Source organism: Cryptotermes secundus, unplaced genomic scaffold (assembly GCF_002891405.2).
Source record: "Cryptotermes secundus unplaced genomic scaffold, Csec_1.0 scaffold291, whole genome shotgun sequence".
Classification (NCBI taxonomy): domain Eukaryota; kingdom Metazoa; phylum Arthropoda; class Insecta; order Blattodea; family Kalotermitidae; genus Cryptotermes; species Cryptotermes secundus.
Window position 1 is genome coordinate 638,011 of NW_019731571.1, and position 27,451 is coordinate 665,461.

Consider the following 27,451-nt stretch of genomic DNA (forward strand, 5'->3'; position numbering starts at 1 on the left):
CCCTTCTATGACAGTTTCTACCCCATGCCCCTGGATATCAATTTGTTTGTCGTTGCGATCCATAATTAGTGTAGTATAAAACCCTTCGAAACCGAAATCGTCGTATAGAATGTGACGTCGTAACTGTGAACGTGAGGGGATACAAGTGTGGTGGGTGGTTGCACTGTGTTTGTCAAAGATTGCTCTGGCTTGTTACGTGTTCGTGAAGTTCGTGAATGGCAGGTACTGTTTCGAATGGTTGGCAGTTGGTACCTATTTCATTTTCTCAAATAGACGAATGTGATCATTGTAATGCACATTTTTTCCCAGTGATCGTAATATAGTAATTATTGTTCGCATTTTCCTGTATGATAAACTGAAGCAAAGAAATACGAAGCTGTTCTTAAAGACTTTTTGCAGTTCACGTGAATCAGCAAATCTAGAAATGTGCTAGAAAAGGTGTGACCGACAGAATTTTCAGGAGTAGTGACAATGTTTTGGAAATTTTAAATCTTTTTCTGATTATGCATTATTGAAGGTATAGTAAGCGATACCAGTCTACATGCAAACAATTCATACAATTCCAGCAGACGCCTATTGGAAGATCTTGGAAGCAAGTGCCAGTAAATGAAATTTATCTCATGTTTCAGGTATGTATGTAGTAAGAAGGATGTTCGCAGCTGATTCGAGCGCCTTCAAGACCCTGTGTTACCATGTTACTGTGAACTACAATGTCACGTTTTGCAGATACTGCTGAACATGCCAGCAAAATTATATTATTGCGTATAAGTTAGTCACTTTCATCCAAGCATACACACTTTTTAAATTTCAAGTCCACGTCATTTCCACCTTCAGGTTGTCTACAGTTTTATAAATCCTGCATTTATAACGAGTTACGTGAAAGGTGTCACAAGTGAAATATTGTATTTGAATGAAATTGTAAACGGGTAAAATACAGACTGAATCTCCATCCTTCTCCATAACATAATTGTACATTTAAATCAGTGATGTCAAAAGTATTATATTGTTTTTGAATGGAATTGCAAATAGGGGTAAAAAACAGACTGAATCCTCATACTTTTTCATAAGAATACTCATAGATTCATGCCTCCAACTGAAGTGATAAAGTAAACTCTTTAACTGACAATACAAATAACAGTCATTCATTACATGATTCTAAGACCCAGGTTTGATAGAGTATGTATTCCATCAGATAGTGTGTTTTAATTGTACTCCTACAGTGCCACCACACACAAATAAGAGGGGAGCTAAATACATCACATACAAAGGTTGCATTATACTGTGACAATATAAGATATGCTGCCTCCCAAGGAGATTCAATTCAATTCAATTCATTTATTTCATCCATAGCTGTAGAAATTACAATTGGATATGTCAGATAACAACAACATTACATCAAGCATAACATTCAAAGTACATGAATATAGAATAATAAATAATAAATACCTAAGATTAGAGAAAATATTTAAAACATATATACAGATTGTTTACAACATACAAACAGACTATTTAAAACATATTCCTGTACATATAAATAATTTATCTAAAACAGATTTATTTGTCAGCAAGCAGTCCATATCAACAGTTGTTAAAAAATTCCTGAAGAGAATAAAAGACGTTACACAACAAATAATTTTTCAGCTTCTTTTTAAAAACATTAAAATTATTTACACTTTTTAGTTCAGTCGGTAGGCCATTAAATATTTTGGTTCCCATACCAATCACCCCTCTTTTGCAGCGCTCAGTATTGCAAAATTGAACATACAGATTGTGTTTATGAATAGTATTATAGCCATGTACGTCAGAATACTGGGTAGTATATATCCTATTTTTTATTACAAAACATAAAATCTCAAATATATATAAGGAAGTAACTGTTAGAATCTTAAATTCTCGAAACAAATTTCTACAGGAGACTCTATTTCTTACACCTTTAACCACCCTTAAACATTTTTTCTGTAGTTTAAATAGAGTTTCAGAGTCCTTTTTCACCCCACCCCAAAAAATAATACCGTATTTCAACACGGACTCAAACTTTGCAAGATACACATTTCTTAATACAGATTGGCTCACAGAGTCCCGTAAAGATTTAATCAAATAAAGAGTCTTGCTAAGTTTTTTACAAACATATTGGGTGTGGGTTGCCCAACTTAAATCCTCAGTAATACAAATACCCAGAAATTTTACATCTGATGAACAAACTACCTCCTTATTATTTAAAGAAAAAATGGATCTAATAATTGGAGTAGATCTACTTCCCCGAAAAAAAATTACCTTAGACTTTTCAGTGTTTATTATTAAATGATTTTCATAAAACCATTTTTCTAATTGATTCTTTACATTTTGAATTTTTTCATTTAATGATAACATGTCATTTCCAGTAATTAATATATTAGTATCATCCACAAATAATACTACCTCTGCATTTTGTATGATTCGGGGCAGATCATTTATGAATAATAAAAATAAAAGGGGTCCTAAAACAGAACCCTGAGGTACACCATGTTTAATAGCCTTAAGAGATGAGGTAAGTGTCTTTATCTTAAAGGTCTTTTGATCCATATGGTGAATTTCAACAAACTGGGTTCTGTCGGTGAGATACGATCTCATCCACGCGTGAGCTATTCCTCTCAGTCCATACAACTCCAGCTTTGCAAGCAGCAAGTTATGATTAATAACGTCAAAAGCTTTCGACAGATCTAAAAATATACCAAAAGCAAATTGTTTATTATCTAGGGTTTTTTGAATTTGTCCAATAAAAGTTTGAATGATAAAGGGATAAAGATAAAGGGATGGGTGTGCTGGCTGCTAGCACACTGTGCTGGTCAGCTTTTCTGTTCTACTGTCAGAAGAAAAACATGTAGAATATACAGGTGTAATAATTTGTCTAATGAAGGATCTGTGGGTTAGTGTTTAGTGGATACCTTCATTATTATGCTGAAATGCTTTGCACAGCAAGAGGCAAGGAGTGCAGGGCTCAAGAAAACTGGCACAGAATTGCCATTTACTTTATTTCCCCTGAGTTTGTATCATCTGATGTTGTCATACCTTTTTCTTACTTGAGGTAAAATCATACAAAATTGTGTATAACATAGCTACTGTAACTTAGTACTCCACTGGCTATTCTTTGCATTATTGTTCTCAAAAATTTTTTCACTCCATTCATCCTGTTCAGTTAAACTTCTTTAAGGAACACTCCAGAATATATTTTGTATACCATCCTGAGTTGACACATTGTAAAGAACATGGGAATATAATTCTTGCATCCTTTACAGCACATTATGCATCAAATTTCTGGTCATGTAATTGGATCTGGTAAAGAATATAATCGTATATTTAAATAATTCTTGACTTAATTTAGGTTTTGCCTCAACTCATTACCCTCCATATGAATTCTTTCCAACAATGTGTTACATAATTTTATTGGAATATTTTGTCTCTGTCTCATTAATTATGGTAGCTAGAATTTAAGATGTGTAAAAGCTTAGAGTTAGACAAGTATGCCAATCTTTTCATTGCTAGTGTTGTTAATCTCTTGTGTATGAGTATTCTGTGTGTGTAGGACTTTCATTAGGGTTAATTAAAGCTGAGATATACACATAACGACTTGGATAAGAGTATCATGAAATGTTGAGAGTATCCAAGATACGTAAAGCTTGCACTGAAGGTGTACTTTATGTGAATTTTACCTTGGTACCAGATATCTGATTTACTCGTCATGACTTAGGATTAATCCTAATATGGTACATTAAAATGATTCAAGGCTTTTTGTGTCATGTCCCTCCCAGTTCATCGTCCATAGTCAAGTCCAGAATTGGTTGCCGCATAGGCTTATAAATGTACAGAGTTTAGAATTACAGTATTTAATTGATGTTGTACAGCAGATTTAACCTACAGATGTCAGATTCTCATATTTAAAAGTTTCTGAATTATTAACTTTAATTTCTTTGTATTTGTGGTAAGTTTAGTTTTCATAAACCTTTTATTGGTTGTGATTGTTTATCAGTACTAAATAGCCATCTTTGATTTTCTGCCCTTTATGGGGAACTATGATGGTGTCATAAGGTAAAGGTAAGGTGAAGTTGTCTCCTGTGCTTAACTAATTAAGCACTACACCATGAAGGCATATGGGGAAATGGATGTATAGATCCACATTTTCTTGACCTCAGCACCAGCTGGAGGTGAGTGGTCAGCTTCACGCCCCTGCCGCTTTACCCCTGTTACCCATTGGATAGGAGGCTGGGTGGCCCCCAGAGCTGGTCTGGATGACATGCAGAAGAGAAAATTCTTGACCCTACCATGACTCGAACTCCAACCTCTTGGTCGTCTAGCCCATAGTCATTTGCTATTCCGACTGTGCTCTGTCATTACTCTTAACCATGATGATGACATGCTTTTATTCTGATTCCCAATGATGGGTCTTGTTGCTTCAAAAAATTATTTTTGCTACTCTTCGTAGCTTTCATTCTAATTTGTGTTCCCATCTTTGGTCATATGATGGACTGTTTATAAACTACATTTCACTCTGAAAGAAATCTGTATTGTAAGTTCATAACAGAGCAACGATCATTGTATAGAGCAAATATTCTACCTGTAAAAAGTAAATGTACAGTTTCTCTACCCATTTTCTTCTTGTTTTCATTTTAGTTGTTATGTGGCAAGGTAATGAAGGAGCCCAGATCGTAATGTCTTAATGTGATTAAGAATATTCCCGTTCTCTGTTTCTTATGGTGAGACTACCATGACCATGACCATGACCACGACCACTACACGCAATGACAGCTCGTCAGAAGATCCAGTGTGAAATTAATCTTTTTAGGTGATGTCTTCTCACCACTCACTTCTTTGGGCCCTTTACGTTGGTCGCCACTCTCTCACCTATCACTTCTTTGGGTTCTGTTTAGTAATTTGTAGAGCTGAGTTCCTATCCCGGGTCTTATACGGGTCTGGCTCGGACAGGGCAGGAAGAACCCTTCACTACAATTACACACCTCTTTAGACCGTTGCACTTAGTAGTCCTTTAATCCCTTCCAGCTTTCTGAATACAACTGAATTTATTAATACATTTAATTTGGACTTTACTTATACTACTTTAAGGAAGGGCTGTAGTTGTAAATTTTGTGTCCGACTTTGCCGAAAGTTGTGTCAAGACTCCTCGAGGTGGAATGCCCTCTCTCTGAATCCTGAGGTCCACGAACCCCAGACTCCAAGAGAAATCCACTCCTCCACTTCTGCCATTGGTTAAGTTTTCAAACTAGGAGGTTCCCTAAATTTTGAATTCCCAATCATGTTGCTCTGCTATGTGATTCTGGCAGATGCTGACCTGACGCCAAGGTTGACAGCCCCTTGATGCATTACGATCAGGGTGTGAGGCTCCGGCTGTCCCACTTCTAAGTTATCGCTGTCCCAAGCTGTCAGCTCTCATTTTCTCAAAGCCTTTCCGACTTTGCTGAAACTGCCAGAATTTTAGGAAATTACCAGATGTTACTTCCTGTCCACATAGCAAAACTTGAACTATGTCCCTTCCGCATGTAAGAGCTGGCTATCTGCTGGATCTCTCTGTTTGTAATCTTAACTTAATACAAAATTTAATTTACACACAACAGTCCTCCAGTCAGAATGAACGGTTACAGTCTCCTGTTTTGCTTACATATCGCAAGCATGATAATATGTCCATCTGGAAGTTGAAATAACATTTATGCAGGACCCAGGAAAATGCTGCCTCACTGACACTGATGCTTAAATGGAGACCTTTGGCAGTATAATATAATTTTTATGCAGCATACTGCTTGACTGCGGATGTGTAATATTTAGCTACATACTTGCTTTGCAACAGAGTTGCCCATTTTTGATCCCCATGAATGCTATTTTATGTTTTATTTCAATGAAAGTTTTGTTGTTCATTTTTTGTTGGATTTGAGGTTCTCACAGTGGTATGTTTATTTCTTTGAATGGATGCTTATATAGTGAACAAAGCTAAAATTGAAGAGTTCTCTCTTCTGAGATATAACACCATGTAATTCTTTGAAAGTCAACTGGTGTTACAGAGGAACTTGCCCCCTCCATCGTCAGGTTCGAAGAATAAGCCAAGTAAGAAAATGGAACAGGTACCGGGCAAAGGCTTCTTGCTGGTTTTTTGTTTGGCTCATTCTTCAGCCACGACAAAGTAGGTGACATGTTCCTCTGGAAGGCTGGTTGACTTTCAGTGGACCATATGGTGTTATATCCCAGATGACAGAATACTTCATACCCTCAGATCCTACAAAGATAAAACTGGGTCACAGAATGGTAGTTCACCCATCATTACAGTTTTGTACATAACATAAAAAATATATCTGAGAGTTAGTATAAAGTGTTCAGAATAATGTTTTGTTATTTATATGAAGCATACTTGCAATTGGTGTTGCTAGTGTAATATAAATAAATCTTAAAACTCAAGACAGAAATAATTGAAATCTATAAGTAAATACTGTGTAATTACACTGAATATTCAGCAGGCTTTTTAAATGTTGATGGACATGTGCACTTGTCTAATGGTAGAATGGTAGAAAGAAACAGGAAACAAAGTTTTAATAATGCAGGCAATTTATCTGTGACTCGCTGCCCGTCACCCAAGCTTGTCTCTGAATATCCTAAATCGGTATCAAGCACTGGCTCTCCCCAGTTTTATTATTTTCCTTTTCTATTCTTTCATTCTTCATTCTTCTTGCCTCGCTCCACTATTTTAATGTAATGAAAAATATAATTATTGTCCATATTACTTGTGTATGTACTCTTTATTATGTATGTTGTGTACATATACACGTACATGTACTTTATGGACAATTTAAATGATTTTCAAGGGTGATTCTGGCTAACCAAGGGATTGGAGTTCGAGTCCCAGTAGGGTCAAGAATTTTCTCTTCTCAAAGTTGTCCAGACTGACTGAGGTCCACCCAGCCTCCTATCCAATGGGTACCAGCGGTAAAGCGGCTGGGGCGTGAAGCTGACCACTCACCTCCAACTAGTGCCAAGGTCAAGAAAACCTTGGTCTGTACATCCATTCCTCCATACATGTTCATGTTGTGTCCACAGGGACAGCTTTACCTTACGTTACCTAATTCTGACTGTACACAATTTTGGGTTTTATGCTGCATTTTTAGAATGAAACCCCCTTGTAAGATGTGACTCTGCTGTAATGTGATCTATTGGAAGTGCCTGGATTGAAGGCAACAACTCCTCTGAGATTTTTATTTTTCAGATTTTATTGCAGTATTTTGCCAGAAAATATCTTTGTGTACATTTCACAAGTGTCTTCCTGATACAGTACACTTCCATACTTTGCAAACAAACCTCCCACCATCTGTACTTTGCCCAAAAGACATTCTCTTTTCTCTTCCAAAGCCTTTGCAGTGCAGTCACAGATTTATAAAAAACTGAACTTAGAAAATGTTTCTTGTTGAGTGAGAGTTTTTCCCAGCTTCCTACCCAATAGTGTTGAGGTTATGGAAAATGACTTGTATCACAGTGATCTGCATGATATGCAGATATATGATTGATGTGTTCTGTCTGTGCATTGGTTCGATGTGGGCGATGTAAGAGTACTTTTTGATGGATGGACTCAAGGAAGCTAAGATAGGACAGTTAATACTTCATTTACAGGACAGCGATAGCTTAGATTTGGAAGCTGAAGACATTGAGTAAATCATGAGGAATTTAATGTAGTCATCTAAATTTAATTATTTTTGAAATGTTCTAAGAATTTTTATTTCTTCTGTTGCCAGCAGAGAGAGAAGGAACTTCATTTATGGTTATTAAAAAGGCCTAACCATGATGTTAAGTGCTTAATGGTTGTGATATTGTAAAATCACAAACACTGCATTAGGAAACAGTGTACTCTGACATGATGCACACTTTGCCAGTGCTATTAACGCAGAAGTCTGATAAAGTGAAAATACTTGATCTGGCCGCTTTTTTTAGCTTTTAGTGGCATCCCACTTGCTTAGGGAGGAATAGTGGATGAGGGGAGACTCTTAATGCTGCCCTTTCAATACCAGCAGACAGTACTTCCTAGAGTCAGCATTGATGATTCACTGTTCCCATAATAGTATTATGATTTTATTTACTGTATTTACGCATGTATAGGCCGCACATTTTTTGCCAAAAATTCAAGAGGAAAACTGGGGCGCGGCTTATATTCGAAATATTCGAAATCACACTTCATTTAAAAAAAATTATATTCATAATTAGTAATACAGGGTGTTCTACTCCTGAAATAATATTCCAAGAAAATTATTTTTTCTATAATTTATGTCTGAAAATTGTGCTGCGGCCTATACATGCGTAAATACGGTGTATACTGTAGACATCACTTATAACTTGAAGTGACTGGAGATATTGCTTTCCTGCAAGTGTTGAACAAAGCGGCCTCTGTAGTCTAGAGGTAACATTCCCACCTCATGACTCGTGGTACGCAGGTTCAAATACCCGGCGGAGGTTATCGAATTTTTTAGGGCGGAAAAATTCAGGGAACAAGTCCTCCGGGAAGGACTTTAAGCTGTGTGTCCCATGTCGTAACTTTATGGCACGTAAAAGAACCTCATATCCCCAAAGGGGATCACTGAGCCAAATTCCAGGACGTTTCCCGCCCAACAATAGTCTCTAAGGCCTCTGATAGATGGGGGAAGCATTATAGATACCGCTAAGCAAGTGGCCAAACTCGCTTGCTCGGCGGGACTGATGGTACGCACCATTTATCGGTAGGGTATAGAGACTGGTAGAATATCATAGAGGGAAGCACAATAGATCAAACTGGTCGCGGTGCATGGGGAAACCCACCCTCTCTAAATAACTAACTAAGTGTTGAACAAAAGGCTGGATACAGATATCGTGATCAAGATATATTCATTGAAGATTTTCAACATCAACTGCCATTAACTCATAAATAAGCTTCTTTGCCAATAATACAGAGCCTGTCCGATAAGTACAGGGGGCTCATTCCCCATTGGTAGAACGAGCGGAGCGCAGAACTGACCACTGGCTGTAGTAAAGGAAAAGTTGTCCATGTTATTAACCAGTTAAGAACTACGTCATGAAGGCATATGGGTAGTGGATGTGTAGATCCACATCTTCTTGACCTCAGCAATAGCTGGAGGTGAGTCATCAGCTTCATGCCCTGGCCGCTTTACCCCCAGCAAAAGAGTCCCCAATACCTGTTGGATAGGAAGTTGGGTGGACCACAGAGCTGGTCTGGAGGAGGTGGAGAAAAGAAAATTCTTGCTCCTGCCGGGGCTTGAACTCCGATCCCTCGGTTGTCCAGACCGTAGCCAGTCGCTATACCGACTGCACTATCCTGGCTCCACTGTCTGTAGTAAATGTAAAGTTGTCCCTGTGCTTAACTAATTAAGCACTACGCCATGAAAGCGTATGGGAGAGTGGATGTATAGATCCGCATTTTCTTGGCCTCTGCGTTAGTTGGAGGTAAGTGGTCTGTAGTGCTAGAGTTAATAATACATGATCTATACCTTGACTTATATCCAGTGCTGAAGTTAATAATGCATGAATTTTGCCCCCAATCCTCCATAAGTCTTCATCGATTGATTAATTACAAGGAGAACGTTACTGATTTCTCGTAGTACGTAGTTTACGGTGATAAGGTGTATGTTAACGGAATTTTTGGTTGATGGTAGCCTATTTGGTTGAGGCACTATGCTACAAGCCGGAAGGTCGCGGGTTCAAGTCCCGATGAGGTCATTGGACTTTTTTCAGTTGACGTAAACCTTCCAGCCGCACTATGGCCCTCTAACAGAAATGAGTACCAGGAAGATTCTTGGAATGTTCTTGGGGTTAAAGGGCGGCCGGCGCGTAGGGCTGACAACCTTGCCGCCCTCTATGAGCCGATTGTCTTAGAAAATGTGGGAACCTCAACATCTCACAACCCTATGGGCCTCCACGGCCTGTTACAGGGATCCCTTTACTTTGTTTACTTTTTAGTACAAATGTTTGTACCGTAGTTTCCAAATTTTTTTTAAGTAAATCAGACATTGCTCCCGCATTTGATGGATTCATAATGTCTATGATACGGCGTAGGGTGGGATCAGAACGTGGAAGGAATTGTTAAATTCTAACAGCAGGTAATCTTGGGGATTAATGTACGGCTTGTATAGCCCTCGTGCCCTGTACTTATTCAGAGGGTGTAGGACATTATGAGCCTTATGAGCGATTGTAAGGCTACGTAGCCAACGTATGAGCGTTAAATTTTTAGTCTGTATGTTGGTAATGTATGTGGTCTTGGTGTCTTCGTGTGATTTCTTTGTTATGTGATCATGTGTGGTTTTGGTAAGAGTAATGTACATTGGAGCGTGTTGTTTGCTGTTTTTATGTAACAGTCCATCCGTACGTGGTGTATGATTCGAAGTGCAACGATTTTTTTTCAGGCACCTCTGTTCTTTTGCAGTTCAGAATGGCGAAGTTCACAGTTTGCTAATGGTAGGGTCATTTCATGGTTTATGTAACAAAGTTACAACTGAGTGAAAATTGTGTTTTGTTTATAAACATGCCGCATGTGTAAAGAGCAGTTTTTGTTAAGGGTGAGAGAATCTTTTGATCAATGTAGATAACCCAGAATTTATTTCTCTTCTCCATAGCGAATAAACCAGTGTCATGAGATAAAGTGGAATGGTTGTGTTTGCCCAGAATCATGAAGTGAAACCCAGTGTCCCTAACAAGAGTGTTTTAGAGGTTAGGTTGTACTATATTACGTCTTGAAACTGTATACAAGAAGATTTTAGTAGCAGGTATGTGGTCCCATCGTGAATGTTCAAAAGTGGAATTGTGAAGTAACTCGTGATTGCATAATCAGGATAGAAGTATTTTAAGAATTTCTCTTACAGAATTGTTAAAGTAGTCGAGACATTTTTCATGAGGATAACACTTGTACGGGATGCTGAACTCTAAAGGATAAAAATGAAAGTTACTTAAAATCTGTACAGGAAACTGAAACCACTAAATTCCTTGGTCTCCAAATTGACAGTCACCGAAAATGGAAAAGCAGCATAGATCAGGTAAACTCAAAGTGTGCACAACATGCTTTGTAATGAAATACTAATTTTTGCTAGTTTGGGACTTAGAAAAATGTACAGCGTATTTTGCACATTTTAATTCACATGTGTCATGTATAATTTTCTGTGGAAATTCAGCTAAAGTAATAAAATATTCTTCTGCAAAGGGAAATCAGTATTATGGCTGCTGCTTAAAGAAATGAGTCTTGTAATTTAAAATTCTGCATACTGACAGTGCTGTCCCAGTATAGATGGCACAGTCATCTGGAGCTTTCTGGGTATCATTGAACTACATGCATCTGCCTCTTCTGCCACAGTGTCTATAAACTTTTGCAGGTAGCTCTGAAATGATAGTAGTGTATTTGCTACAGTGAAAGTAGTATGAATATTTTTACTCAGATTCATTGAACACAAGGCACAATATGGTCTCCACAGACCAAGTGTTAATCTTGCAGTGACCAAGAAAGGTGAATTTTATGCAGAAATTGTGTAAGAATAATCAATAAAGATGATTTACTACTCTTATGTACATTCGATACTGAAGTATGGCTTTATCTTTTGGGGTAATGTCCCCCTTAGTATGAGTATCTTTAAAATTAAAAAAATTACAAATATTGCCACTCCAGTCTCAATATATTTTTTCCTTACTTCTTTTCGTTATTAAGAATAAAGACTACTTTACATCTAACACAGATATTCATGATATTAATACCTGCTATAATTATAATTTATACTTGCCCTCTTCAAATTTATCAATAGTACAAAAAGAAATACTGTTCTCTGGAAGCAAGATTTATATCACTTACCTTTGGATGTTCAATTGTTATCTAAAGAAATTAAGCAGTTCAAATCTTTATTGAGAAGCTATCTCACTGAACATGAATTTTATAGCACTGATAAATTTTACAAAACAACTTCCCAATGTATACCCTTACATTGTTTAGTTAATAGTTGTAATTTACTTTTATTACCATATTTTTATTAATTCTATGTAAAATTGTTGCAGATGGCTACTGTAAGATCTATGACATGTATATGAGATTTACTGTTGTACTCTTGTTTTATATTTATAATGACAGTTTCTGTATCCTGTACATCATTTGACCTTGTATGGATTAATGGAATGTAATTAAATAATAATAATAAAAGCTCACATTGAGAATTAAAATTATCCATTGACAGAAGACAGTATGATTAATGGGAGTGTGACACCAGTTGGTCATGAGGTTGTGACCAGGACAACCTGCATAAGAGAGTTGCCCCTGGGGGTGGCCTAGAAGTTCCCCCATTCCCACCCCTCCACATGGGTTGGCCAAACTGTTTTAGAGTGTTGACCCTTAAGGCTTGCGGCACCTTATTGGTACTCTAGGGAGACCACTCAAATAGCAGAAGCTACCCCATAGGAGTGCTCTCCCGCATTCATCCTGGGTATGCCATACTGACACACAAGAGTCATTGTGCCACCGCATGGGATGCTCACTCATAATGCCATTGCCCATTATGGGAACTCAGCAGCCAGCCCCAGTAGGTCATAGTGATCCAGACTCCCAAGACTGTCGTTGCCCGGCGGGACCACAAGGATGTGTGCCAAAACTGTCCCAATGCATCCCTGGTCCATGATACGTCCCCACCAAAACACAGCCGTGGTTTGGCTAACCTCACCAAGGATGGTGTCATTACCACCTGTAACATGTGACATAAAAACATCACAGTTACCCCGGGATCAAACCTGGGCATCCAGTCAAGTAAACACAGCTGTATAAAAGGAAGAGAGAAGGAGTGTGGCTACATAGGGAAATAGTAGGGGGGGGAAGCGTCTGGTGGAATAGCCAGCAGGTAGTGGACACAATTTCCACATGGCGCCAGATCCTAGAAGATGGCTTCAATATTGATAAATATCAAGGATTATGTTTGGAATGCTCTGTGTTCAGTATGTTGAAAAGGCGGCTAACCAAAGGCAATTCAGAGGTGCAAACAGGAAGACACAAATGTATACCTGTGACATGTTGATGGTTGCTGCATCGATTAAAGAGATGAAAGAATCTTTCAGCACTGTAGTCCAATTGGCAGAAGAGAAATCACAGTGATGTTCTGCAAGAAGGGTGGGAAACAAAGGGTGGAGACAGTCAGTTATGGCTAGAAATGGTTAAGAATAATGAAGTAGTTTGAAAGTGAAGAAAGCAGTCTTCTGGGATTTGGCACCGTGTATATGTGGTGTTAACCGACGTTTCGGAGGAACGTATCGCCCCCATCTTCAGGGTTGAAGAAGTATAAGTAAATCTGCAAGCGACAACACCGTGAGACACGGTCAAGCAGACTGAAGATGGGGGCGATACGTTCCTCCGAAACGTCGGTTAACACCACATATACACGGTGCCAAATCCCAGAAGACTGCTTTCTTCATAGTCACCGCCGTGAAAGCCTCAAATCTTACATAGTTTGAAAGTGTTTGCTGTACAGGATGTAGTGGATTTTCATTGCCCATTATGTTGCTTTTGGCAGCTCAAGCAGTTAGTCACTGGCTTCCCACCGCAGTGGCCCAGATTCGATCCCAGGTCTGGTCAAGTGGGATTTGTGGTGGACAAATTGGCACTGGGGCAGGTTTTCTCTGAGTACGTTCATTTCACCTGCCAATCTTCATTCCACCAATTGCTCCACAATCACCCTCACCTATGATCTGGGGCTGGTACAATAGGCCAGAAATGGCTGCAGTACAAGGGGCTTAGTCCCACCCCACTAGCAATTAAAAAAATACTCTTGGCAACACTATTTCAATTTTAAAATAGTGCCATTTTTAGAAATTTGACCATGAAATACTATGGGAACATCTCAAGAGAGAACAGCCTAAAAGCATTAGAAAAAATAAAAGTGGCTGCAGGTTCTTTTCCACAGAAGCTTGTGATGAACAGCTGACAAGATGTTCCAGTTGAAGAGCTACGATGTTCCAGATGTAAACTGCCAATGCCAAACAAAAAACTAGATTCCTGCACTGTTCTAACAAACCTCAAATAATCTAAGATTTAAGATGCAGTGGCGTAAACGTAGAAAAGATCTCTCATTATAAATATTTTAGGGTCTGTAGTTAATTCAGATAACACAATTGAACAATATCAGGGGCCCGTGGTAGTGTAGTTGGTTGAGGGGCTAAGCTACAAGCTACAAGGTCGCGGGTTCAAGCCTCGATGAGGTCATTGGATTTTTTTCAATTGACCTAATCCTTCCAGCCATACTGTGGCCCTGGGGTCGACTCAGCCTCTAACAGAAATGAGTACCAGGAATTAATTAAATAATTTTCCTGTGGAGTAAAGTGCAGCTCCACAGTTGACAGACAATTTCCATGATGAACTAAGAAGCTATCGTGTTCTTGGTAAGAACTCTACTCCTGGCGTTGTGTCTTAGTTGAATCAGCTGAATAGTGACAAGTATTGTGCTGCAGTTTGTGGGGAATATAGCCGAGTCAGATTCTTTCCTGTTATGTGCTCTGGTTTTCAGACATGTCTCCTAATACAAGTATTATAGTTTTGGACATTATCCATTTTCTAGTCAATTTTTTTAAAAAACAACGTTTTGGAGACTGGAATGTGTCCCCATCCTCAGGTAAAACCTACTCAGTTGGGTCCAATAGATAGAGCTAGCCCCTATCACACGCATTGCTGGGATTAGCACAGCAGATTGCAGTCGGATGAGAAGTCAAGCTGTATGTTCTTCTCACATCAGCTCAGCCATCAAATCTGTGAAGTTGGACATTTTTCTGAAATTTGACATTAAATTGTCACAAGACAACACCTCTGTCATTGTGGGTGTATTACAGTCGGGATTAATGAGGTCCAGTGAATTGAGATTAACTCCTAATGGACCCAAGTGAGTAGGTGCCTTCCGACCCTTGCACCTCGGGTTGGAAACATACAGTTTCAAAAACATGGTCTTTCACAATAATAGACACTGGACAAATTCCAGGAATTGCATAATTCTGAAACATCTTATTGTTATATATCCATTACTATTATTATGTAGACTTCTCAAGCCATTTGCCATTTTTTGCTTCATTTTGTGGTCCCAAATTGTGGTTCTTGTCTCTTATCATTTTTCGTTTGTAAATGTTTCATTAGACCCAGATCTTTCTTATTTATTAACACAGTTAGCAGAGTGCTTTCTGCTTCCAAATATTGATATACTGATCCCATAACTGAAGAAGTCTGAGGGTCACCAAGTTGAGGTTTTATTATATCCGTATACATAGCAAATGGCCCATTGCATCTTAGAAATGCAAATATATGTTTGCTTAAAAATATGTTAATTAGCACTTTTAATTGCTCTGTTTGTTTCAGGACCTTGCACATATTCCATCCAATGTACAATAATAGGTTCTGTGGAGAGCCATCTCAGTAGGCTTCTTGTAAGCCACTTTATTGCATAATCCACAAACCATCATGTGTGATAAACAAGTTTTAAGCATAAAAAAGGATCATCAGTCTCTTCCAGCAAGAGTACCAAAAATTGTAATGCCGACAGTTGATGACATGTTCCCTAATCTGAAAGAAAGCATGGTGAGTGTTTTGTGTAGAGAAGAGAATTTTATTCACTAATCTTAAGGAAACTTATTATAGCTAGAGGTACTGTATATTTTGCAATAAGCATGTTTTTGTTTTCAATCTTTATGCCTTCAATTCCATAAGAATGGTTACACACATTAAAAGTGTATCATCATCATCATCGTGGTCGTTTTCATCGCTGCCACAACAGCAGAAGTTAAGCTCTGGCCTTTCCAAGAATTTTTGGCCAGCCTCTTCAATTCATAGCAGTCTTCGTCCAATCTTGAACTTCCACTTTTCACAGATCACTTTCCACGTTGTCAATCCATCTCGCTTTTAGTCTTCCTACTCCTTTTTGTTCATCAGATTTTGTACCTTGGTCTCTCTTTTACATTTCATTTTCCTCAGTCCTTATCACATGGCCAGCTCATTTTAATCTTAAAGCCATGTTACTATTTATTCAGCATGGTTGAACCATTTTTTTTTTATGTATCAACTGGTAAATCATTGTACCCTAAGTAATGTAACTGGAATAATTGTTTTCAAATAAACTTGTTCTTGAAGTCCACATCATGATCCAGGTGTTACAGAATTTCAAACCTGTTTGGAGATTTCATCCCAGTGTTGTTCATTACATTCTACCTCATTTAGGTTCTTGAGATTGTATCTGTCCATGTCATATTTTTGCGGTGCTCAATTGCATACTGCCAGTCTCTCCCTAACCTTTGCCGCCAACAGATAGTGGTAAGTACACAGTCTGTTCCCCTGAAAGAATGGACATGCAGTACACTTGAATGCCAAGTCCTCTCTGTCAAGATATAGTTGAGCTGATTATGTGTATTTCCATCAGGTATTTGAAGTAATTTTATGAATGTTATGGCGAGGGAATATTGTGGCTCTTGACAGATGTTTGGATGTGGAAAATTTAGTACTATAACTCTATTATCATCACGGTTTTTGTGTAAACTATCGTGAATTGTTGGTTTGAAAATATGTTCTCTGCCCACTTTGGTAGTGAAATCTGTGAACAAAATTTTCACCTGGTACTTCAGGAATTTAGTGAATATATGTTTCAGTTCCTCAGAAGCTGTTACTTGCATCATGATTTACCCCTTGTTGGCATGAACATTCAAAACAACGATATCACACCAGTGACCTTAGTAGTATATTCATTCATTCGTCAGTAATCTGTCAGACGACAGATCCACAGTCTCTTCCAAAATAGTTTCTCCACTTAATGCGATCTGCTTCTGAAAAGAGACTATCCAGGAAAGTGGTAGTTTTTCCATTTGCTTTCCACATCACAGTGCAACACGTTCAGACGACTCTGGTCACGCCTGTTGCTATACAAACTTGAACCATCTCGAGTATCATTTGCTCTGTGCTTCAAGTTGCTGCTGATGACGCTGCTTCCAGCATCAGTAGTATATATGACTTCCTAAGTCTACCAAACTGTACCCTCATAACTGATATGGTTCCCCCATGTACAAAAAAAAAATCATCTCCCTAACCTGTGATTTTCCATAGAAAAATTTATAATTGCCTGCCGGTTAAATGCCACCCTATACTTTACAAATACAAATATTTAAGAAGTTGTTATGTGCTTGTATATTAAACCTAGAAGCTTGATACTCATTCTGCATACCTGTACATTACCACACGGAAGTGCTTATACATTTTTTACTTCAGTAACATAAGATTCACGAATTTCATTCCATCACGTGACATTGTCATGTTTCCAGGCCCCCTAGATTCCCTTTTCGTCTGAAAGTATCTGATGTTTGTTCCTGGGCATCCAGCATTATTTTCCTGGATGGGTACTTGCATTTATGATTTTAGAATGTTTGGAGGTGTGAATGTGACCACCTCTGTGGTCTAGTGGTCAGTGTTCCTGGCTAGAGGTCCAGGTTTGATTCCCGGTGCTACCAGATTTTTTTTGGAGAAGTACTGGGTCTGGAACATGGTCCACACGGCCTCATGATGATAACTGAGGAGCTATTTCAAAGGAATAGCGGCTCCAGTCTAGAAAACCGAAATTAACGGCCGTCGGGATTCGTTGCACTTACCACGCGACACCCTCTATCAGCAAGAGTTGGCACTAAACTTTGCCGAGAAGCGATGGTCGCTCAGTCGGTATAGTTCGTTTGTGGACTGAAATCACAGAGTTTTTTTTTGGAGGTGTGAATGTGTTGTCTCATGTTTGGCATACATGGTGTGTCCAGGATCCGTTAGGACAAATTTTTTTTTAATTTTGCCCTGCAGTGCAATCTGTTGGCGAGGTGTGGCTTTAAGATTCTTGAAGTTTCAACTGTGGCTGTCTATAATTTCAAAGCACAAGCATCGCTGCATCCTGTTTTCTAACCTTGAATGTAACAGTACTATTCTGACACTTGTCGGAAAATGACTGTTGAACAAATAGCCAGCATCAAATTTTGTTTGAAGTTAGGCAAAACAGCCGGAGACGCGTACAAACTGATGAAAAGTGTGTATGGTAGTGATTGTTTGAGTTGCTAGAACATTTTTGGATGGTATGCTGTATTTCATGATGGCAGGGAGGACATCAAAGCCAAGAACAAGTCTCACTGAAGAAAATGTGAAAAAAGTGACTGAAATCCTTACATGAGACAGATGTGTTTCTGCAAGACTCATTGAGGAGCTTTTGGGAATACCAAAAGGTACTGTGCATAACAATTTGACCGAGGATTTTGGTAAATGGAAGGTCTGTGCGCGGTTTGTACCGCTGTCGGGCAATGAAAAACATACCAGAGTGGTAGACTGCAAAGACACGTTACGGTCGGCAAAAGGTGAAACAGAATTTTCATAATCGATTGTTACTGGTGACGAGACATTTTGATTTCAATATGAGCCTGTCACAAAGCGGCAGAGTGCAGCATGGTTGAGCCCAAAGAAGCCGAAACCAAAGAAAGTGCGCATGCAAAAGAGTGTAGTATAGACACTGCTAACCATTTTCTTCGATCCCAAAGGAATCATTCACAAGGAATTTCTGCCAGAAGATCAAACAGTGAATTCTGATTATTACCTCGCTGTCCTCAATGGTTTGTGGGCGAGAATTCTTCAAATTCGACCTGAATATCGAGAGCAAGGTTCATGGTCGCTCCTCCACGACGATGCCCCACCCCTCAAATCGAAGATCATGCACAATTTTCTGGCCAGAAAAGGGATCACAGTCCTTGATCATCCTCTGTATTTGCCAGATTTGGCTCCAGCAGATTTCTGGTTGTTCCCAAAAGTTAAGTTGGCGATGAAAGGAAACTGTCACGACACCATCCAGGACATCCAAAGGGAATGTACCGCAGTTTTAAAGGCGATTCCACAAAAGGAGTACAGTGACTGTTTTTGAAAACTTTTCAGTCGATTCCAGCTATATATGGATTCAGAAGGAGACATTTTGAATAAAAAGAGTGAAATTTTGAAAATAGCTCACGTCTTGTATTTTTAATGAACACAGTCCCAACAGAACCAGGACACACTGTGTATGTATTGGAAACATAAGAAATGTATGCTGTAACATAGTTATCTTTTATTTATTATTTTACAGGATAATATATTAATAAAAGTTGAACAAGATGATGTTTCGAGTGAAGAAGATTCCAGTGACACAAAATGTGGCAAGGATTATATACCGTCCTCATATTCTGTAAAAAAGTCCGAACCCGAGGTGAGCCATGTTTTCAGATGTTCTTGAGGTTTTCATAAAAATGTTTGTCTCTTAATGATATCCAATTCAGAGAATGTTCACAGTTGTGACAGTTCATGTCAGCGGATAATTTTAAATCCTGCAACAGTTGCAACAAGCAAGATTTCATGCATGAGTCCTCATGTGGTTGTCCAGCCCAGTCAGAAGAGGATAAAAGAGCACAGTCTATATTGGACATTCTATATATATTTGTTGTCTTAATTTGCTAATCATCAGTAGGTGCTTGTTGTTGCCAGTATGCTTAGGCATTTAACTCTCTTCATTTGCATGGTGTTATCATATGTTGCTATTGAGCATATTTTATGACCTGTGTACCTACAACTTGATTATTGATGCATATAATCATTGGAACCAAAAAGTTGTATTATATAACAGTGAGTAAACTGATCTTTAACTTCATATTCTCCCACATATTCAAATACTGTGGATTTATCTGGTCAGAAGAATGCTGTGAAACTGTCAGATGCCCTGGCTGCAACCATTGAATGAATTTAAAACTTACTTCAAATTATCATGAGACTGTATATTGTTGTTCTACCAAATATCTGACTCAGTGTTGTAATGCCATCAGGAGTCACGTATGCCTTCCTAGACATGATGGCAACGTGGGGAGATTGTTCTATGTTAAGTCATCCTTTTCTTTCTTTCTCCCTTTTGGAGAATGTAAACTAATAATATATGCAAAATCATAGTGATACACTGTTGTTGTCTAAAACTGAAAATAATTCAATCCTATTATATTAGGAATTTTATTATTTAGTATTAATCAGTTTATTAATGTAATGTGTCTTAAAATGGTTCAAAAGTTGTTAACAAATTTTAAACAATTCCATAAGTTAACTAACTTGTCAAATTATATGCTTATTTCTAAAAGTAGCCTTGAAAAATATGCTTCTTGATGTAACACAGTCAGCAGTGGGACATCCATTGCTAGGTAGCCAGTCCCAAACATAGGTTCCTGTGGCAATGAATATTAACAAGGATGTTCTGTGACAACAGGAGAACAACAGATGAACTGTTTGAAATGGTTACCTATATTAGGGCTGCCTGGAAGTTATAAAACAGTAATAATTCATTCGTAGGGGGTGATTCATCAGACATACATCATTCAAGGGAGTTCACTGTGTGAGCAGTGATTCATTGTTTATCATCATCACAGTGGAAGAGAAGGCGCTTGTGGTCCATGGAACAAGTCATAGGCAGTTTTGAACTGTCATAATTATGACAGTTATCAATTATAATTGATTTTAACTCTAAAGGAATTGCCAGTAAATCCAATCATCGAATCCAGAACCCATTATTAGTAGTCATGCAAAACCCTATATATGTGAAAATATGTTTCCAGTATTTTTCTCCTAGACAAACCATTTGTTGTATGGTTTCTGGTGAAGTCTTAGTAATTTTTGGAATGATAATCCATTCATTGTAAACATGAGTTCTGTCTTCTGGCATGTAACGTCGTGTAGAACGTTGAGATTTACCTGATCCTGATGCTTCAGAGGAAAATTTTGCCTCTGTATTCAGGGTCAGAGAATATGCCAAACAAGAAAGCAATAAGAAGCAGGTAGCATGAAAAACAGTCCATCCACTGAAAGCTTGAATTTGTGTAGGTAAACAGCAGAGAACCACAAGGCAGCTGATCAGCTCCAATTGGCTCACTCACAGAAGGAAGTTAACCATAGGAGACAAGACAAGGATAACTATATTTGGCCATGAAAATGAAAGGTAGTTGAGATGTGGGAATGTGGGGGGGGGCAGAAGATGGAAGAGAAATTGTGTGCATGTGGAAGGGGATACACAGAGCAAAAGGAACAAAAGGAGTCTGGGATAGGAAGGAGGGGTGTAGTGTTGATGGGTGTCTGGGGTGGCCAAGTGGGGGCAGTGTATGTGTGACCTGTGTAGCTCTGTGGAGAACCTATCTGTACAATTGTGTGAAGGAGGATTCCTACCATGACTTAATGTCACATTGTTCCTGCATTCATTTTCATGCTACAGTTCACGGAATACATCATCATGACCCATTTGCTGGACCACACCATAATGCTGACTGGCAGCATTATTCTGAGATTGGTCAGATATGCATACTGCATATGTTTGCATTGAGGGCTCTTGTGAACACAGTAATGAACCTTTGGGTTCTATAAAATGTAGGGAAATTTTTGAGTAGCTGAGAAACTGACAGCTTCTCAAGAAGAGCACATCTCCATGGGGTTAGTCAGTTTTGTTTATTTGTTTGTCTATAAGTAAGTATATGTACACATTTCTGATGCTTCTGCTGTTGTGGAATTGTGAATATGGCATGATATGTCAGCATATCATGTGCACTTGGGTGTTAAAAGACAACGATATAATTTCACAGTTCTTTTTTTTTTTTCTTCTTCTTTTTTTGAAGTAATGATTTTGACATTTGTTGTGAAGGAAATTTATACAACTGTTCACTGGGTAAATTGGGCTTAATGAAGTAGTATCCTATTTTCATGTCATGAGCCTACAGTCTTGATTGATGAGGGAATGGTGGTTTTACAGAATTACACAGATATGCTGAAAGTTGTTCCTAGTTCATGTTGTGAGACATGCCTAACATCTGATGATAGAAATCTAATCATTGATACAAAGGGTGAGGACGTCTCTGATGCGCAAGCAGAAGTGGATCCTCTGCTAGTAACACCACATGTAATAAAGCCTGGATGTGAGGTGAGTTGTGTGTCTGTGTTCATTGATACTTATATTTCACAGATATGCAGATTTGCACATTTTCTTGATTATTTCCATATCCCTGTGTGTCTGCATACACGAAACCACTTCTGTGAACAGATTTTGAAGAGCTTATTTCTCACTGACCTAGACATCTAGGTGGCACTGAGTTTCCTGATGTTACAGCAAATATTTGGAGGCTGCTTTTGTTACTAAAATAAGAGGCACAGGCAGTCGAGTGTACATGTAGGTTTTTCCTTCCATATTACTGTGTTCCTGTCTCCAATCGAAATGATCATGTAGCATCTGTAAATGGTGCATAGAGTGCAGGTTGGACATCGTGTACAATGCATGAAGACACTTTGTTTCTTCCCTGCTATCACACATGAAGGGGGAAAATTAGCATATTATATACAGGTTGTCCAAGAAGGATTTGAAAAGAAAGAAGAATTCATATATGGCAAAATATTTATTATGCAGAAGGAGTGACCTCGCAGTTCAGCAGCACAAAATTTGAAAGTTCTTTTCATCACCTAGTAATTTTCAGTGTTAGCATTTAACAGTTGCTCGACACATCAGAATGATACTTGATCTTGCACCATATGTTCACAATCAAGGTTGCGTTTGCATCTGTAATTTAATGTCAGATTTTGAAGATCTGCAGGCTTTCCCTGATAGACGATACTTATCGCATAACCCAAGTGGAAGAATTTCAGTGGTGTTAGGTGTGGTGATCTTGAGTGCCATGCTAAGAAACCATTTCTTCCAGTTCACTTGTTTGGAAGCCTTTTGTTCCATAACTGATGGATAATGTGGGTGTGCTCCATCGTGCACCACAAAGCAGTTGAGTACAGTGTAGTGCCCTAATATGTCCAACTATTGAATGGGTTGTCACGGTTGCTTCCTGGAAGTGAAGAGGTCCAATGATGTCATCATGTCACACCATACATTAACCCTTGATGTGTCCTTCTGATGTTCTATAATTTCTTGAGATGGCTGAGTGTACCACATAGTCTCTTACCGCAGCCACGGTCAGCTGATTTGATGTGCTGGCACAACTGCAATTTCTACACATAAGAATCATTCGTGTACTGTGTCATGAACTGTGGAGTTTGGAAGATGCAGCTGTCTGCTTGCTATGTAGATATGCTTGTCTGGTGCACTTCTGATATTCAGTGAATGCCATTGGACGTCCAGGCAATTTAAAATTTATGACACTTCTAATTTCCAGTTTTTCTTGGGAAATACTTCCTAATGGAGTAGTAGCTTGATGCTGAAGCTCCAGCTTTCAACACAGCAAGCTGTAGACTGGAATCTACCATCTGTTGAATTGTTGCCATCAGTGCTGGTAATTCGGGTCTCCACAGTTACCTGGTGATGCACATTTGTAGCAAGATGGAGTGCCCCATGCTTTGGAAACATTGTCTGAACACTTTCTGAGTAAGTGGATTGAAAGAGGCAATTTCTTCTAAGATAACAAGACCTAACACTATTGGACTTTTCCTCACAGGGGTTATTTGAGGCATATCATCTACCAGGAGGAAACTGCAGATCTTTGAACTCTACAACATCACGTAACAGGTGCGACTGCAACAGTGACCAAAGTTACACTTGTGAACACATGTTGCGAGATAAAATATCATTTTGATGTGTGTCAACTAATTAATGGTGCTCTGCTCACATTGATTGAAACTTGCTAGGTGACAGACAGAACTTTCAAGGTTTGTGATGCTGAACTGTGAGAACACTTCTTCGGTATAATAAACGTTTCTCTGTACACTAATTGATTTTTTTACACTTTTCTTGGACATCCCTCTAGATTGTCATCAGCAGTGCAAAATTAGGTCCAAAAGGCCTCTTTCACTCATAGGAATCTCCTAAAATATACAGGGATTGGACAAAATAATGAAAACAGTACAAATACTCTACATATTTCTTTATTACTGTAGTGTTGGACAACCTTTTGTCCTCAGTGCAGCTGCAGTCCTTGGAATGGGCTCTTACAATTTTTGAACAGTCCCTAGTGGAATTTCTTACCATTCTTCTTGAAGAACATGTTCAAGTTTGTTTAGAGGTGTTGGATTTGGGAATCTGTTCGTCACTATAATCTCCAAAACTGACTAGAGTGGTTCAGTGATATTCAAATCTGGAGATTGTGCTGACCAGGAAAGATATTGAAATTCACCTTCATGCTCTTCAAACCATGTCTGAACAGTTCCAGCTGTGTGAATGGGGGCATTGTTGTCTTGGAAAACTGCATTGCTGTCCAGAAATAACATCTGAATCATGGGATGTGCCTGATTACCCAACCTGGCCACGTACTCCTTGCAGTAACTTGAACATGAAGTGGGGCCAACAGAACACCAGGATGTTGCTACCCAAACCATCACAGAACCTCCCTTGTGTTTTAACTGTTGGAACCCTGCATTCCATATTTTAGGCTTCGTTGGGTGTTCTTCAATCATAAACTCTTCCTAATGTGGGAACAGCATGAAGGATGACTCCTATGGCCATATCACATGCTTCCAGTTGTGTGATGTCCATGTTTTATGGTTGTGACACCATTGTTTATACATCTGAGCAGTTCTTTCAGTAATCGAAGTTTAGCGACTGCCTCTGTGTGTTCTGGCGGTCAGAGTTCCTCGCTACTGATCCTGAGGTCTCAGGTTCGTTTCCCGGCGCTACCAGATTTTCAGAGAAATGGTGGGTTTGGAATGGGGTCCACTCAGCCTCATGACGATAATTGATGAGCTGTTTCAAGGAAATAGCAACTCTGGTCTAGAAAACAAATTCATGACCATGGGGATTCATTGCGCTGACCACGGAACACCGTCTATCCGCTAAAGTTGGCACTAACTTCTCCGACAAGCGGAAGTGGCCCGGTCGGTATAATTCGCTTGCAGACTCCAGCAATTGAGAATCAGAAGTTTAGCAGTTTCAGCCATATCGTTGTTGGATTCGTGAATCTCACACCCAGTAGTTTTTGTGGAAACAGTGTCTTCAAGATGAATATTCAGATCTGCCATCACTTGTGCTGTAGTACTGTGATTTTTTGAAAAAATTCTTCTCAGTGCATGATATCTCTTTCCACCAGTGTTCATTTTCATCCACTGTTCCTCTTTGCTGCAGTTGTTTTCCTGTATTTCGTGTATGCCAAAACTGTTGCTCTAAATACACCTAACATTATTGCAGTTTTTGTTACTGATGGTCCACCTAAATGCACACCAATGATCTGTCCTCCTCCATAGTCAGACAAGTCTCCCATTTTCCAATTCTTTCACACAGATTGTCACTGAGCACAATCATTAATGCAGTGACAAGACCACTACAAAATGTAAACAGTTGGAAGAATAACATTCAGTGTTGGCTAAACTGAAGTTCTCTTCAGTTTAGCCAACACAAATTCTATTCTTCAGTTTCTTATTCTTTCCCTTATTTTGTGTCCTACTAGTGTCAAGGTCAAGAAAATATAGATCTATACATCCACTCCCCCATATGCATTCATGGCATAGTGCTTAATTAGTTAAGCACAGGGACAGCTTTACCTTTACCTGTATGTACATAGTATGAATTGGGTATAATTACATTTTACATTTGAAGTTACCAGTTCATCACAAAACCCCCAACCTGGAAGGGCAGGAGCTTTAATAGAAGTTATTCATCCCCATAGTGGAGGTGCTTTCATTACAGCTAACAAGCAGTCACTACCCAGATCCTGATAAACCCTGAGTTCGAGCCAGTCATTACAGCCTTTTTTTTTTTTTATGAGATGCCCTCCTCTTAACCTTTTAACTGGACTTAGGATGGCCTATGACAAGTTGTATCATAATAATATAGTGGCTTTTACTGTGTTCCTGCACTTGTCATATATGATGCTGTTTTCAGATTTCTTTTTTCACTTGAGTTAAAAATCACATGCTAATGTGTTTGGTCCATATGGTGAATTTACTCTATTACTCATTATCCTTTCAATGAGGAAAATCCACCACATTGAGTTTTATGTGGTTATTGCATTATCTAGCTGAAAGTACGGTTGTAACTTTTCATGTTCAGATAACTCTTCAAATAACTTGTGCATAAAGTCATTCACATCTAAATTACCATGTTGTACAAGAATATGTGGCCTATTTCTTGCAGTGTGTACAGCACCATAAACAAAATATATACCCGTGTAATGAGATTAAGGAGAGGATGTAAATCTTTGTGAATGTATTTATTGACGTACCTTAATTGGCATCAGTTTCAAACTCATACTTCATCCTGTTAACTGATTGTAATGCTTCTCCTTCTACTTTTTCTTTTAGCAGAGCTCTTTGATTGAGCATCACCCTACAGGTGCTGAGGGGAGTCCATACCTTTGTGGTGTGTGCAGTAAGTCATTCCGTCATCTCAGTAAACTTAAGAGACATCACCTTGTGCATAGTGGAGAGCGTCCATATTTCTGTGAAGTTTGTACAAGATCATTCAGTGATTTGGGTAAGCTCAAAAGACATGTGTTGATCCATACCGGCGAGCGTCTGTATTCTTGTGATATTTGTAATAAATCATTTAGTGACAAGAGTAATATGAAGAAACATCAGCGTATACATAGTGGTGAGCGTCCGTATTCGTGTGATATATGTAATAAGTCATTTAATGTACATGGTACGTTGAAGTCACATAAACGCACCCACAGTGGGGAGCGTCCATATTTGTGTGATATCTGTAACAAATCATTCAGGTATCATTGTAATTTGAAAACACATGAACGCATACATAGTGGAGAGCGTCCTTATTCATGCGAAATATGTAATAAATCATTTACTGAACAAAGTACACTAAACAAACACCAGCGTGTACATAGTTCAGATCGTCCATATACCTGTGAAGTGTGTAAGAAATCATTTCGCATACAGAGTACTCTGAAGACACATCAACGCATGCATAATGGAGAGCGCCCTAATTCCTGTGATGTGTGAAATCATGTAGTGATGTAACACAAGGGCAGCTATTTGAATATGGGGGTTTTGTGTGCTTGTAATATAAATTAAAAGGGATACTTGAACAGAATGATGTGGAAAGACATACACATACCAAATGAAGACTGTTCATATTCTTGTGATGTGTGTTAATATATTATTTAGTATTGTGAGCAACTTCAGAGGAATCTATTAGTGCGTAGTAAGTAGTGTGTGTATTCCTGAGATGTACGAATTAGTTATAAGTGGTCAAATATATGAAGAGCTGAATTCTGCCCTCAGAGGGTACAACATAATTGAATGCTTACTAAAAAGTCAGTAAATGAGCACAAAGTTTGTAAGTTAGATCAAGCCAGAAATTGAATCTTGCTGACACCAGAGTTTGATGTATGTGGTATGCCACCGTATGTTCTGGGGTGTGCTTTGCCTTTCAGATGAATGTAAGAAATATTGCAAGTCCAGCTATATCTTTCAGAGTGTTGCAACACATAGTGTGTTATATTAATTCCC

At 38.7% G+C, this 27,451-nt stretch overlaps 2 protein-coding genes across 8 annotated transcripts in view; one reads left to right on the forward strand and one right to left on the reverse strand.

Annotated features, from left to right (window-relative positions):
• The first annotated feature begins 205 nt into the window (after nt 1-205).
• LOC111867105 (zinc finger protein 239) lies at nt 206-27,237 on the forward strand. 7 transcript variants are annotated; one of them, XM_023856617.2, is made up of 7 exons: nt 9,947-10,317; nt 10,416-10,467; nt 10,626-11,042; nt 15,368-15,586; nt 19,131-19,250; nt 21,816-21,983; nt 26,288-27,237. In XM_023856617.2, exons 4-7 carry the CDS (start codon nt 15,470-15,472, stop codon nt 26,939-26,941), a joined length of 1,059 nt encoding a protein of 352 aa, XP_023712385.1. In that variant the 5' UTR covers nt 9,947-10,317; nt 10,416-10,467; nt 10,626-11,042; nt 15,368-15,469; the 3' UTR covers nt 26,942-27,237. The 7 variants fall into 7 exon arrangements, with proteins under 7 accessions (XP_023712388.1, XP_023712392.1, XP_023712385.1 ...); XM_023856614.2 differs by having other exon boundaries at nt 9,947-10,775; nt 10,872-11,042; XM_023856622.2 differs by lacking the exon at nt 10,626-11,042.
• Nucleotides 11,051-27,451, reverse strand: part of LOC111867104 (meprin A subunit beta) — a 46,280-nt gene continuing 29,879 nt past the window's right edge. The window contains exon 9 of the mRNA XM_033752547.1: nt 11,051-12,722. Within this exon, the coding sequence (XP_033608438.1) occupies nt 12,516-12,722 (207 nt within the window). The 3' untranslated portion in view covers nt 11,051-12,515. The remainder of the gene's footprint in view (nt 12,723-27,451) is intronic.